We start from the raw sequence: 16148 nt of genomic DNA, 5'->3' as shown, positions 1-16148 counted from the left end.
ATATAGGCGCACTAGCATATAAGCACACTAGTATATAAGCGCACTAGTATATACGGTAGGTGCACTAGTAATATAGGCGCACTAGTATATAGGTGCACTAGTAATATAGGCGCACTAGTAATATAGGCGCACTAGTATATAAGTGCACTAGTATATAGGCACACTAGTATATAAGCGCACTAGTATATACGGTAGGCGCACTAGTAATATAGGCGCACTAGTATATAAGCGCACTAGTATATAGGCGCACTAGTAATATAGGCGCACTAGTAATATAGGCGCATTAGTAATATAGGCACACTAGCATATAGGCACACTAGTATATAGGCGCACTAGCATATACGCACACTAGTAATATAGGCACACTAGTATATAGGCGCACTAGCATATAAGCACACTAGTATATACGGTAGGCGCACTAGTAATATAGGCGCACTAGTGATATAGGCGCACTAGTGATATAGGCGCACTAGCATATAAGCACACTAGTATATACGGTAGGCGCACTAGTAATATAGGCGCACTAGTATATAAGCACACTAGTATATAGGCGCACTAGTCTATAGGCACACTAGTATATAGGCGCACTAGTCTATAGGCGCACTAGTATATAAGCACACTAGTATATAGGCGCACTAGTATATAGGCGCACTAGTATATAGGCGCACTAGTATATAGGCGCACTAGTATATAGGCGCACTAGTATATAGGCGCACTAGTAATATAGGCGCACTAGTAATATAGGCACACTAGTAATATAGGCACACTAGTAATATAGGCGCACTAGTATATAAGTGCACTAGTATATAGGCGCACTAGTATATAAGCGCACTAGTATATAGGCACACTAGTATATAGGCGCACTAGTAATATAGGCGCACTAGTAATATAGGCGCACTAGTAATATAGGCGCACTAGTATATAAGTGCACTAGTATATAGGCGCACTAGTATATAGGCGCACTATTATATAAGTGCACTAGTATATAGGCGCACTAGTATATAGGCACACTAGTATATAGGCGCACTAGTAATATAGGCGCACTAGTAATATAGGCGCACTAGTATATAAGTGCACTAGTATATAGGCGCACTATTATATAAGTGCACTAGTATATAGGCGCACTAGTATATAGGCACACTAGTATATAGGCGCACTAGTAATATAGGCGCACTAGTAATATAGGCACACTAGTATACAGGCATCCCTTTCGGGTAGTAATTGCCGCTCCTGCCATCAACAAGGCCGGCGTGTGTCTGTGTACAATACGCACGGTATACGCTTCTAGACGCCTGGCAACAGGTCACGTGAGGGTTCCTTGCATGACGTCAATGCTCCACCCATACCCATCCCCTTTGCAGCTCTGGGAGGATGTCCCGCCCATCGTCGGCGCTGGTTCGTTGCTGTCGCTGTGTTCTGCTGTATGATTGGCTGATGGGCTTCTGGCTGCGTCTTGTTCTTCCTGTGTTGCCCACAGAGGCCGCTTGATCCTGACGGGTGAGCTGAGAACCTGCTGCGGCAGGTTGTGTGTGTGACCCGCTGGGGGTAGTTGCCCCTCGCAGGTTACTGGGGCAGTCACTGCAGGTGAGTGGGGCCTGATTGTACGTGGAGGTGTGTGTAGGCGCTGTGCTGAGCCACTGTGGTATGGCTGATCGTGTAGCATCATCTTTATTCTTATCATTCCTCCCTGAGGCACAGTATACACTGAGATGTGATCTGCAGCCTCCACTAGACAGCAGAATGGCAGCCTCTAGAATCCCAGCCCTGTGGGGGAACTCTCCACTTCAGCACCACTCTGCCTACAGAGATGCAGTAGCATAATCCTAGTTCAGGGGCTGGATTGATGCAGGGTTACCCAATAGTCTGGATTATCTATGGTGTTTTCTAATCAGTGTAGAATATGCATAAAATACTTCTGAGCTCTAGATTTGTATAGTGTAGGTTATGTGATATGCAACATGTGTGGGATATGGGGTTATATGACATGAAATGTATCATATGCTTCTTTATCTGTCTGTACCATTACTGAAGCATATATTCCAGTGTTTTCCATCACAGTGCCCCTTATCATGTGTCTGGTGTATTAGAATTCTAGATATCAGATGCTGGGTACACATCATTTTATGGTCAGTTCTGTCACTAAGGCTTCAGGTGTCTTCTCATGCAACCGAAATATTGCAAATGTCCAATTTAGATGGAACTGACTTTGTCACAAATATTTCTTCAGCAAATCTGCCATGTGTGAATTCGCGCTTAGACTTTTATTTATTCATCGCATCCAATGATTACTCAGGATGAAGTATGTCCTTGTTATCCCCTGATCTGTTCCAATTTTCCTATAAAAGTAGACCCCTCTTCTGTGCTTCTGTACATTAGTGGATAAACTGATCTCCGGAACACTGGCAATGGCATGCTCTAGTCTGTTTTTGCTGTAATTTGGGACAGTCACATAGCCCTAAAGGTATCCACAGACTGAGGTTCATAGGTTCACTGCCAAACATGTCTGGTCCCTAAGTGCATATCTGTATAAAGTATTCTTATTGCCTTTGGTGGTAAAAGTATTATAGCAGGGAAACCTTTATTATCACATGCCTGTGTTGCAGAAGGCTGCAGCGTTTTTTGGCTTGTATGTACCGTACAATATATCTGGTACTCTATAGTCTGTGGTCTTCCAAGACATTTAGGCTATAACACTTCGTTTATCAGTCATGTGAGGGTATGTGTGCTCAGCCATCTCTCTCTCTCTGATAAAAATACATGTATGTGGGGACATAACACAATGTGCCACTTCCTGGCATTGTGCAGAAATGGATGAAGCGACTGCTGTATAGTGGGCTCCTTTCTGCATCCTCCTTGGCAGGTGGGCTTCAGCCTGGTGAGGTGTGCAGTGAATGCTGTACATCATAGAAGATACACAAATGCCTTTATGCAATCTTTGGTCTGACATGGACCCACAAAGCAAACACTGGGGACCGGGTATCATGGTGAGCAAGGCCAGGCCTAGTGATGTGTACCTTGGGACTTGTGCTCACGAAAGACTAAACCACGTTGTATTTAGCCTGCAAGTACTTGCCTGTGGAGGTAGAGGCTAGACTCGAGGATACACATAGTATTGTAGCATCCTATGTACCTGCTAGAGAGGTACTGAAAAGAGGAGGACTACCCTCACCGCTCTCTCCAACTTTGCTGCTGTGCTGCCTGCACTTTTCTGAATCGTGTGTTGCTCTTGTGGGACCCAAGTTCATATAAATGTAATGGGCCTTCACTGTACGTTTGTACGGATCTTCCATCTGTCACTGAAGGAGCCGGTATTGTGCCAAAACCTTCCTTTTTCACACTGTAAAAAGACAAACTTTTAAAAAAATATATATATACTTGTTGTCATTGGATTTGAAAGATTTGGGCTTTGTTGCCCCACTATATAATAATCGCTTTTTAAAGATAATGGCCATGCATCACTATTCAATATACTATACAATATCTGCTATATAATAGAATAACGGTTCTTCTGTTCTGTATGGATTGTGTTCAAGATCCTTTCCTGGATTCCATCTTGATTCAGTGCTGTAGGAACACTCCCCTCTGAACTGGAAGTACTGCTGATGCAGATATAGACTATATAATAAGTGCACTTTAGATTAATAATTGTCTTCCTGGTGTTGTTATACCAGACTGCACGGGCCTTAATAGCTAGCACATACTGAGAAACAGAAACCAGAAACATTTTGCATTTGCTTCCTTATTTCTGTGCAATCTAATGTGTTTGTACTGGGTTTTTGTTGATTCTGCTGCTTTTAATTGGCTTCAACTACTAAATACTGATTTTATTATTTTTTTTACCAGCCTTTAAGACTTCCTACTTTTGTTAGTTAAGGTGTATATTTGTTACACTAACCTATTTGCTTAAAAAAAGTTGAACACAATGTATAATTTATGAAAACGATAACTCACTCCACTCCAATATATGGAAAAGATGGAGAGCACGTCAGTATATTTTGAACTTGCTTAAATTTAATAGGTTTCTGATTCCATGTATGACAAAAGGAAAGCCGCATATATTGCTTAAAAAAATCAACAAGTCTTATGGTACAGCTGGCGAGTGTGAGAAATGTTTTGGGCACAGTATGCCCTTCATCAGGAAAGTTGCAGGTGTCTCAGGGCTCAGATTGAGAGCGATGGAGGGGTCCCAGGGAGGTGACCCTGGTAGCTGACCCAGTAGGTGTAGGATGATGATGGGCAGTGGCTGTGTTCTGTACTAACAGTATGGCAGGTCTCCTTTTCAGCATCCGGGCAAGCTGAATAAGGTATACAATATAACTTTTCCTCCTTGATCCAGAATTGCCTTTCACACTTCTGGGAAAGCTGGATAACCTAGCTTGTGGAGTTTTAATTTGGAATACTGAAGACTATATTATGATATATTATAATTATGCCACTTCCCAGGATTTCCTTTTCATGATTCTGGGAAAGTTGGGTAACATATTAGCTAATGCAATAATGGGGACTGCTGAACAATAAATATACTTAAATAAATCCTCCTTGCTTGATCCCAAAGATTTCTTGATTTGCTTTTCAGAGTTCTGGGAAAGCTAGGTAACCTAGCATGTGACGCTGTGACAGAGAACACTGAATATATATATGAAGAGACTGACAGTATAATAATAGCAGTTCTGGTTTGGGTGTTTTTGGTCTGAACAAAACTGCAGGTAGAAGTCTGGGGATATTGAAATACCCGATGTGCACAAAACCACGCTGGTTTACCAAATTGACAGACTGTCTCAGCTACCTTTCGAATAATTGCCCAGTCCTACTATGGAATTAGAATGTGATCTCATAAAAACTTTTGTAGGTATTTCTATGCTTAGTCTTGTTGGCCAATTTTTCCAATTACTTAGAACAATTCTATTTGGTTCAGTCACTATTTGCTAATTGAGAGTTACTATGTGTAATCTGCACACTTTGGTGAATGAGCAAACTTATTTTAGTATCATTTGCTTAGAGGAGAATGTCAGTGTATTAACCCTTATTGACATGCACTGTACATGTTCGGAGGGGTACATTTGTGTGTTTGACCCATGTAAAAGTACAAACAATCAGCTGGCAAACAGACATTCGTTGGATGATTGCATCATTTGTGTATCATGTACAATGGTAGATTGCCTGTAAATCATTGCCCTGTTTACTGAGGCTAGTATTCTGCCCAAAAATTCAGTCTGTAAGACTGGGTTCACACCAGCGTTGGTGTTGCGTACAGGGATTCCATCCCCCTCTGCATGAAAATGCAGAGAGAAAAGAGCTGAAAGCAGTTTTTCACAGTTTTTACCGCAGTTTTTCTCAGCTTACTTTCTGCTTCAGTTATACCTATAGGGAAACTGCCAGCATTTCCGTAGGTATAATTTACAAACTGCAACTTTCGAAAAAAAATGTGACGGCTACACATATTTTTCTGCAATGTGTGGATGAGATTCGCTTCCATAACACAGTCCACTTTGCAGGGACTGTAAAACGATGTGGTTTTTGCCATGTCATTTATTCTATATGGGGTCCCGGTTTTAAAGGGATTCTACCATTAAGATTTTTTTTTTCTCGTTGACACGTGGGAATAGCCTTAAGAAAGGCTCTTCTTCTCCTACCTTTAGATGTCTTCGCCGCGCCGCCGTTCGGTATAAATCCCGGTTTTCATCGGTATGCAAATGAGTTGTCTCGCAGCACTGGGGGCGTCCCCAATGCTGCGAGAGAACTCTCCAGCGACACCTCTATCTTCTTCAGGAACGTACTCTTCACGCGTCTTCTTCCGGCAGACTTCTAGGCCTCTGGCAGAGCTGACTGCGCATGGCCGCTTACACAGTAAGTAAGGGGCCATGTTCTTGTGGCCTGTGGACATGCGCAGTTGGCTCGACCCGAGGCCTAGAAGTTTCACCACCTACGCTGGAAGAAGATACATGAAGAGGACATTCCTGATGAAGATGGAGGCGTCGCTGGAGAGTTCTCTCGCAGCATTGGGGACGCCCCCAGTTCTGTTTGAGCCCTGGGGCCCGCCCTCAGTGCTGCAAGAGAACTCATTTGCATACTGACAAAAACCGGGATTTATACCAAACGGCGATGTGGAGAAGACATTTAAAGGTAGGAGAAGAATAACCTTTCCTAAGGCTATTCCTACGTGTCAACGAGAAAAAAAAAAAATTATTTTAATGGTAGAATCCCTTTAAGGTTGTACACTAAATTTACTGATGCCATTCAAGGGTGTGGAAAGGGAAATAAACAAAATAGAAAAACTGAAACTGAACTGTCCTCAACAGGTTCTTTCTCTTTGGAATTTTAGGCAAGATGTCTTCAGAAAAGTTCACCCTAGTCGCCCAATCAAGATTCGATTCAAAATGGCTGAAGACAGATTTACAGGTAAACTGTCTGGTTTATTGTATAATATAGTCTATTTCTAGTATTGTGATACATGTGAATAAATTCCTTGCATTACTATTATCATGATTAATTCCTGGTAAGTAAATCAATATGTTTAATATAGTGGGCCAGCAGCTGGGAAGCATATTGTATATTTCATCCAAAGATCTATTGCTGTTTTGTGTGTTTTATTTCTGTAGCAGAATAGTAGCAGGGAGTTATTCCAGTTAGTGGCTTATTTACCTCCTGAATAATCTGTAATATAACTACATCAGCAGTGTCATTTGCTAGACATATTTGTATTCTCCTCTTTAAATGTAGCCCTTTATCTTTTTCTTGCAAATAATTGGATTTGTATTTCAAAAGACACCCAGAGATGTTGTTAACAAGTATACAAAGTGTAAAAGCTGCATAAAATGCATTTATGGTGTTTTGTTTGTTTTTTCCCCCCAAGCCAAAAAAGCCACAAAATGTGAAGGAAGCCTTGCTGTCCTGTAATAGGTTATGAAACTTTGAAATGCAAGGGTTAAACTAACCTGTTGCCATGGGATATTCATTTACTTTCATATAAACTATGGTACTTGCTATACTCTCCTCCAAATGTATATTTGCGTGAGAAGGTTAAGGCATATGGTTTTGCTGGCCTTTGCTGCTAGAAAAAAGTGTTGCTTGACTGTAGTTTGCTTAAAGAAACATCCTGGCAGACATCCTGTTAGTAGCCAGTGGAAATCTTCTCCTTGACTGCACATGACCATTCTGACATTTACAAATGGTCCTCTTTATCAGTAAATTGATCTCTTATGCAGAATGTGGATCATACGACAGGTACGCATCAGCACTTTTGTTAAAGGCGTTTTCCCATAAACAACATTTATCACCTATCCACAAGGACTTTCACAGTTAAAGGGATTCTATCATTGGCTATAGTGATTTTTATCTTTGCATAGCCTTAAAGAGGTATTCCCATGTACATAATCATATCTATACTTGTAGATAATTAAAAGTTAAACATTTTTGCAAATATAAGTAATTAAAAATTCTGCAAAGTTTTAAAGATTTTGGGGGCATTCACACTGAGTAAACGCTAGCTTATTCTGAACATAAAACACGTTCAGAATAAGCGGCGTCTAAAGCAGCTCCATTCATCTCTATGGGAGCCGGCATACGAGCGCTCCCCATAGAAATGAATGGGCTGCTTGTTTCACTCTGAGCAGTCCCATTGAAGTGAATGGGGAGTGCCGGAGTGTACGGCAAGCTCTGCTCATGCCGGAGCGTACACGCCGGCACTCCCCATTCACTTCAATGGGACTGCTCGGAGTGAAAGAAGCAGCCCATTCATTTCTATGGGGAGCGCTCGTATGCCGGCTCCCATAGAGATGAATGGAGCTGCTTTATACGTCGCTTATTCTGAACGTGTTTTACGTTCAGAATAAGCTAGCGTTTACTCAGTGTGAATGCACCCTAACTCTAACTTTCTTAGTGGTGAGTCTTTTATCTTGATTGGATGCCAATGGTTACGACCACTAATGCAGAAACTTTCTATGGTCTGGGACTTGTCAGGAGCCCAGCCATGATTTTCTTATTGTACCGGGGTTATCAGGCAGAGACACTACATGTATCAGAAGATATCCCGGCCACAATAAAGAATTCATGGCTGATTTTCTGACCTTAGAAAGTTTCTGCATTAGTGGTCGTATCCATGGCAACCGATCAGGATAACAGACTGTCACCACTAAGAAAGTTAGAGAAAATCTTTAAAACTCTGCAGTATTTTTAATTACTTACGTTTGCAAAAATGTTTAACTTTTAATTATCTACAAATTTAAAAATAATTATGTAGATGGGAATACCCCTTTAAGAAAGGCTATTCTAGACATCCCTTTTATGCATTGATCGGTGCCACTGTTTTTACTTTTTTTTTTTTTTTTTAATTAGCCCGCTTTTATTGATATGCTTGTTATCCTGCACGGTGCACCAGAAGCCTTCTCGCTGTTCCCTGAGCACTGCTGCGTCATCAGCCTTTCTCGGTTTTCACCGCCCCCTTCTTTACACAGGAACCCTCCTCCTACATTTATTCACTGCTACCTTCAGCACAGCTAGTCACATACTGTGCTATTAAAATCGCGCACGTATGCTGTGCATGACTATCTGCTCTGGAAGCAGTGAAGACTGAACAAGAACCACAAATCCAGTGTGGGTGGAGCAGTAGTGCACACGTGTGACCAGCACTCGATTCATTACTATAGGACTGATGGAAGGCACAGAGTACAGAGTAATAGCTGTATAGAAGTGAAGAAAGAGTTTGGCTCTCTGCACGAAATCAGTTTTTAAAACGGTCTCAAAATCCTCAAAAGTTGATTTAGAAAAGTTTATTTTAAAACCCATTGATTTCAATGGGTTGTAAAAACCATCTGCTGGAGTGTGTCTGGAGCATTTCCGTCTGGTATCTGCTCTTTTGAATGGAGAGAAAAGTCAGATTAACAGTAAAAAAACAATCCATGTTTTTTTGTTTTTTATTTTTTAAACATTGAAGTCTGTGGAAAGCGGATTACAAACTGATAGCAATCAGTTTGTGTCCATCTTGCAATCCGTTTTTTTTCCTCTCTGCACATGTTCAGAATGAAGCAGGGGAAAGAAAAAAAACTGAACAAAACCAGATTGATCAAAACCAGAAACAAACGGATAACAAACTGTCCTTTTTTTTTTTTTACAAACACCCATTGACTAATCCTTTTCGTACCAAAGCGGTTTGCAAGCGGATGGACACCAGACGCAGATGTGAACCCAGCCATACACAAGTACATTGTACATGCTTGAGAGCCTTCTTGGAAATCCCTAGTGTTTAAGTGATTGTATTGTAAATGTAGTACGACTGCTTTGCCCCTGATTGGGAGGTGATAATGCAGTGCAAGATGGCCCCCAGTGGGCTAGGAGTACTGCTGATCCAGCATGGGATAAAATTAGTCCCGGTTCTAGATTAAACCTCAATGCCACAGCATCTACAGGGACTCTACTTCTGATACGGTCATGTGATAGTGGCCAGACGAAAAAATTTTAGTCCCTACTCGGTGATGGACTTCAGAGAAATGGAGCCATAGCATGTATACGCGGTTTTATCTTTCTACATCTAATAATTACACACTTCTTATGGATCAACATGGCCATGTCCTATTATAGGAATTTAACTATAGTAACCTATGTTCTGTCAAGCACCAACCTACTGTTTTATTTTACAGGTTGGGCAGTAATAATACTAACCGTTAAAACAAATGATCATCTATTAACATTGTCCCAAATTCTGTAATCTCTAGAATAGTGGGCTCCACAGCTTGTATCACTTCCAGGTGGATATGTAGAATTCCGCATATTCCCTGGGTACATTTGAATCAAGATAACTGCCAGCAGTGGCTGTTGGGGCAGAAAGCACATTATAAATCTACATATCAATACAATGTAGCTATTATATGAGGGTAAGGTATGGTTCACAGCTGTGCTCGGGGAGTCGGCTTGGGGACCCCCTGAACGGAAACCCATACACATTAAAAAGCGGTTACCTGAAAAACCTGTGGACCCCATAAACTATAATGGGGTCCGTGTGGTTTTCACTCAGTTCCTGCAAGAAGCACTTTTCTCTCTACATGTTTCTTGTGGAAATCATACGGACCCCATTATAGTCTATGGGGTCCATGGGTTTCCTTAGGTAACTGCTTTTTAATGCGTATAGTTTTCCATTTGGGGGGTCCCCAAGCCGACTCCCCAAATGCATATGTGAACCGGGCCTAAGAAAAAGACCCTATTATAGTAGTTTACTAAGTCTGTATAACATTGGACATAGCTGATCCTCTGTATCATCACATATGAGTTCTCAGGCAACATTTACAGTAGTAGTAAACAACCATGTCAGCTGACAGGTTGCTTTAATAGTGTCTGATAGCTTAGCTTGCTCTTTTTACACAATATTAGACACTGTGTATATGTATACTCTTCTTTGACATGTGGCCAGTGTGTTGTGGTGGTCTTCAATTTCACGGCCTCAATGAGAAACCCTTGCCAGGAAATAAACTTGTGCTCACTCCGTCACTGGTTGTTTGTGTTCTACAGTTGTGCAACTCATTCCGTGTTAGCACCTACTCCTAGAAAAGCCTTGCCCATAAATTGTAGATTTCTCCATGCAGGTATTTGTTTTCCCTAAAGGAAGTCGAGGTATAAAGCAAATCCTTAAAAGCTGCTCCTGTATTATGGATCCACTTCTAGTTTTATCTTCGTTGTTGTTGTTGTTTTTATTACCATCCAACTTGTTGTACTCTATAATATATGTGTGTACACCTATATATAAGCTATATGTAATCAAGTCAGTTTCTACTTTGAGGCATGTGACACATGTGGAGAGAAAAGTAGTCTATGGGGTCCGTGTGGTTTATTGGGTAACCGCTTTTTAATGCATATAGGTTTCCATTCGGGGGTCCCCAAGCGGACTCCCCAAACGCTGATGTGAACCAGGCCTTACTTGTAACCCGTATATTAACAAACATTGAGGTTAAAACATGTGGTTTAGTACATTGTCCTTTACAGTCACAACCGACTTGACATAAGAGAATTTATATCTTGGCAACTTTTTAGCAAAATGTTAGTTAAATGGCATTATCCCGTATAATGTTGTATATAAAAAAATTTCTATTTCATCACAGTGCATTTTTATTTCCAGTTAAAGGGGTTTTTTCGTGGCCAAATAGAATTTGTTCTATACACAGGATAGTTCATCAGAATGTGATCTGTCGCAGCCAAGTTTTCTGTTCTAGCAGTCTCCAGGTGCTGGAAGCTGCTATAGGACAGGCATTTCTGCTAATATACAAGTAATAGGAGTGAAGTATCTGCCCCATCCACTGCATAGCGCTGGTTCTGGTGAACTGGCACACCGCTCCTATTACTTGAATAGGAGTAGTGTTGCACGTGCCCCCTGTCCACTAGCAGCCTTTGGCACCAAATGGCTTCTGTGTGGAGTCCAGGTGTTGGACACATTACATACTCATGACCTTTAGATAGATCATCAATATATAGATTTGATTTGTGGACAGAAAACCCCGTTAGGCTGAGGCCCCACGCAGCTGTTTTTGTTGCAGATTTTGTTGAGGTTTTTTGAGCCAAAACCAGGAATGGATTGAGGAGGAAGTATAATAACTTCCTATATATTTCCCATTCCTTTTGTAGCCATTCTTGGCTTGTGCTCTAAAAACGACAGCAAAATTTACAATTAAAGCTGCATTTCTGCAATGCAGGGCTTTAGCCTTAAAGGGTTTAGAGGCTATGATTATCAAAATCACAAAAAAAACTTTAAGTGTAATACAGAAACCTTTATTTTCTTTTCCCACTTTACAGCTTGCCTTCACTCGGGATGGGTTCTGCAGTCTGTGGAACGAAATGGTGAAAGATGGGGAAATTGTTTACATGGGAACTGAATGCAGCCAAACTGGAGATCTTCCATCCAGAAAAGGTTAGAATTTTTTTTTTTTTTTTTTAATGTATGCATGTACCCTGTACTAATAATATATATACTCATTAGCATAAGTTATAATAAATCTGCATTGGCCTGCCTTTTTTCCCGCCCAAATTCACACAGTGTAATGGATGAGATGCGGTCAGGACTTTTGGTGCAAGAAAGATCCTTGCACCAAAATGTGCCTCAATATCATCTCTATATACCACATTACTGGCATACAGGGCATGATGAATTTACTCCAATTGTCCTGAAGCTGTATGACAGATCTTCACTTGGAAAATCAAAATTTTGCCTGGGAAGTGGTGCAGTGCCCCTTAGTATCCCAACATCCTTCCCTGGCTTTACTTGAGAGGTAAACAATTCATGCTGTTTCTGTGATGCTTCTTTTGACTCCCGATACTACTTCATTCTAAAAAAAAATTTCCCCTCCCTTGCATTTTTTTCTCATCTCTTCTATTACTTTGGTTTCTATACTTACCATCTGACCTTCAAACTCTCCTTCACATGCTGCAATTGAGCCTGTCTTAAAATAGTCAGTGTAAATGCTTTTAATCAATTGGAATTACTCTGGGACAACATTAGCACCCAATATAGTTGGAGTATTGTTGGTTTGCCCACAAAATTGTACTCGATAGGGTAGTAGAAGCAGTATTGGGACCTTTTTGTTAGGTGAGAACATTCTGTGTCCCCTGGCTTCTAAATGCTAAATCAGCATTTCAATGTTTTAGCCAGTTCTCTGTTGGTACATAAAGATATTGTCACTCTTTGTCATAGTTACTTAAAGAATGCTCGTCAGTATGCTTTATTCAGGCTGCGCTCCCTTGGTTGTACACATGAAGCAAAGGTTGCACTTTGTGACATACTTTTAAGTCTATGGAATTATCTAGAATAACCAAATGTTGTTTAAAGGGCTTGTCCAGCTGTTTTAAAATTGATGGCCAATCCTTAGGGTAGCCGCCCAGTATCAGATTGTTGTGGGTCCAATTCTTGGTACCTTTGCCAATCAGCTAATGAAAGGTGTTGAGGCACTTGTGAAAATAATGTGACCTTTGTGGTTTTTTATTTTTTATTTTTAATTAAATTGGGTTATTGTTTATTAAATGTTTTTTTACATAACAAAGCAACCTCAGCGCCATACATCCTCCTAAACCCCATATCTCCGCACCCATCCAGAGACGCACGTGGACAAAAATTTTACTTCAAATAAGCCGTTTTACTAACGAACAGTATTGCATGTATATGACAGCAGTAGTCATTGGGAAAGGGAAGGAGGGCTGAGAAAGCAGGGTCACCCGCTGAAAGCCCACACCCTCGAGTATCGTGTATTAGTTAAATGACATTCACTCATGAGATATCCCTAGCCTATGCTATTGAATAGGATTTTTCAAATGTACTGATGGTAGTCCTGGGGTATCTACCCATGGACCCTATCATTTTTAGAATGTAACTTCTGCCTTTCTTTTATAATATACACTGTTTTCAGACCCAATTACATTTTTCATTTTCATGCTACATATTCAGGCATGGATGGAGGGAATGTCTGGATCCAATGCTGGGCAATTTCTTTGCCTGTTACAGCTTTTTATCAATGCCCAGTAGCCCTCCTCCCTCTTCACCCTCATCACCAGGGCAATACTATAAACCTTACCAAAGCCCGCTGGAGCCTCTTTAATGTTGCCATCTCTTTGGCTCTACTGCTTTTTACATAAACAGTAGTACGCAAGACTAATGGTCTGGCCTACATTTGTTCTATTCTGGCTAATTGTAATCTTGTGTAATCTTGTGTATATGTTACCAGTTCTTAATACCACTTCTCCAACATCAAATGCATATTATAGCCAAGGTTGTGTAGTTGGTTGGCCAAATTTCCAACTTCCTCTATTTTTGCTCATCCCAACTCAGGCTCCTTTATAAATGGCTTATAGCCACGGTCAGTCAGAAGCAGTAAAACTCCTGTAATATGTTAAAAAGCCAGTGAAAGTAAGTAAGCAAAAAGCTATAGATCTAATTATACAACTTTAAAAATTGGATAATATAATAAAAAGAATCACTTTATTTTGAAGTTAGAATTGTTTTCTGACTTTGCCCAAAATTGGTTCAAACCCTTAAGTTCTTTGACTTATATGTAGAATTATTTCCACATTTAGGTGACCTTATTCATTTGTTCTCTGTTTACATAGTGCATTTCAGATTCTCTGTGTTATAGTGTGCTGTTTTAACTCACTTTAGGTTCATTTGAGCCGTGTACACATTAAGTATATATTCGGACACAAGTTTCACATTTTCTTGGCAGGTTGAACTAACTGGGGTGTCCTTTTGTAACGAAAAACTAAAAAGAAAATTAAACTATAATTGATGTAAAAATCTTAATTTCTAGATGAAGTTAATGAAGCTCAAGCAAGTTCAAAAAAGGAGGATCAGAATGATAGGGAAAAAAAAGATGAAGATGAAATGCCAATACCAAACTACAAGGCCAAAACAATTATGGACAGCTGGGTCTGGGGAAGACAACCAGGTAAGAACTGACCCTAAAGGGGCTTCCAAAAATCATTTCCAAATACATCTACAGTTGTGCCAAATACTCACTGTTCCCTTGTGCACCCTTTTATTGGTTTTATTTTACTTCAGAGCCCTTGTATCATTGTTATTTACATATAATGCATTTGTGAACAAACTACATTTCCCATGATGCATCTGCCTGCTCTCAGCCTCTGTGTACCCCTCCCTTGTTCATTCTACCCTCTAATGAAATCACATCTGAGGTCACATGATGCTGTGATGTTTTGTTTGCAAACTGACCCCCCCCCCCCCTTTGAGCATCAAACATAGAGGGTGAGAGCAGGGAGATGCATCATGTAAATGTGTAACCCATATTCCTTTCAAGGTACATAATAAATCTTTCTAACTTACTTGGGCAGATAAATTAATGCTAACTTTTAGACACGGCAAACTTAAATTTTTCAAAGTGTCTTATCTAGATTAAAGAGAGACCAGATTATAATAATAACAATGAAATAAACTGGAGGGTCGAATCTCAGAAATATTTGTGGAAACTAATTTGGTGGTAAAGGGGGTTGGGGTTCAAGGTGCGGGAGCATATTCTATTTTGTGAGGCCACTGTGTAGCAGTATAGGGGGGAGGAGGGGCACTGTGGGGAGCATATACTTGTGGGGTTGCTGGGGAGCATTATATACCATGTGAGCAACTGGGGGCTTATTTGAGCATTTTATACTGTAGAGTGCACTATGGCGGGTTTTATAATATGTGGAGCATTATACTGTGGTGGAGGGCTCAAAATTCCTGCTGGCAGCCCCGTGTGCTATGCCAGCATCACATTTCCCTCAGTAAAATCTTGCACATGCGTGGGGTGCTCTATGGCAGTGTAATTTACCGTACACTACTGTGCATGAACCAGCCATGGAGCTATTGGGACATGCACAGTACTGGAGGGAATGAGGATACTGGGAAATTGCTCAGTAATGCTCAGTAATGCCGGATAGTCAGCACATATGAAATATTTCAGTAAAGGAAAAGTGGTGTAGGCTGTGGTATGATGTAAGTAGGAAGCTATTGAGTGCCCTAGGCTCTTCAGTCCAACACTTGGTGTCAGGCAGGAGCAGACAAAGGATGTGATTCTGAGCTCTGGCACTGGCTGCCTCTGATTGGAGCTCTGAATCACACCCCCAGCCTGACACAGCCGTTCTGACATTACAAAGCTTAACTAGCATTTCAGGCACCAAAACTAACAACACTGATGGTTCAGGAACAGTGGAGACTAGAGAGAAATTTCCAGCTGGGCTGGAATTAGTGGAGCGGCACCTATTAGCAGATGCTAAGAACCTGAGTTGGTGGAAGTGGTGAAAGGTCTTCTATAATATATATTGCTGTGTGTACTTTCACACCTATTTGATTTAGCACTGTGTAGAAGGTGTTGGTACCACCAACAATAGTGATGGAGTATCCTATTGTCAATGCATGCAAGATACTACTGTTAATTACTGTACTGCGCTTCCGCCTCTTTGGTCACATACACAGTCCGTACACTGTTGCTACGTATACAGTGTCCAGACTGGGGTACCTAACAGTTTACCTGTTACTTCAGGGGATAGGAAATAAATCTATTAGAAGATGAATTAAATGCTTTGGGTAGATGTTTGGAAGGGGTGGGTTTGCATATTCAGGTTTTCTGATGATTTAGAAGCCATAATCTGGTGTGGATCATAAAAGGAGCAAAAATATAGTGAGTAGGTGC

The 16148-nt window shown here is 40.8% G+C and overlaps 1 protein-coding gene across 6 annotated transcripts in view; it reads left to right on the top strand.

The window, feature by feature from the left end:
- Window positions 1-1461: 1461 nt before the first annotated feature.
- HERC2 (HECT and RLD domain containing E3 ubiquitin protein ligase 2) overlaps window positions 1462-16148 on the top strand; it is a 121839-nt gene continuing 107152 nt past the window's right edge. For all 6 annotated transcript variants that reach the window (XM_075265220.1, XM_075265218.1, XM_075265217.1 and 3 more), the window contains exons 1-4: window positions 1462-1584; window positions 6323-6399; window positions 11776-11890; window positions 14274-14411. In XM_075265220.1, the coding sequence (XP_075121321.1) occupies window positions 6328-6399; window positions 11776-11890; window positions 14274-14411 (325 nt within the window). In that variant the 5' untranslated portion in view covers window positions 1462-1584; window positions 6323-6327. The remainder of the gene's footprint in view (window positions 1585-6322; window positions 6400-11775; window positions 11891-14273; window positions 14412-16148) is intronic.

The sequence above is a fragment of the Leptodactylus fuscus genome, chromosome 2 (assembly GCF_031893055.1).
Source record: "Leptodactylus fuscus isolate aLepFus1 chromosome 2, aLepFus1.hap2, whole genome shotgun sequence".
NCBI classification, from domain to species: Eukaryota; Metazoa; Chordata; class Amphibia; order Anura; family Leptodactylidae; genus Leptodactylus; species Leptodactylus fuscus.
Note: the sequence above shows the minus strand (reverse complement) of the source record. Positions and strands in the feature narration are given on the sequence as shown.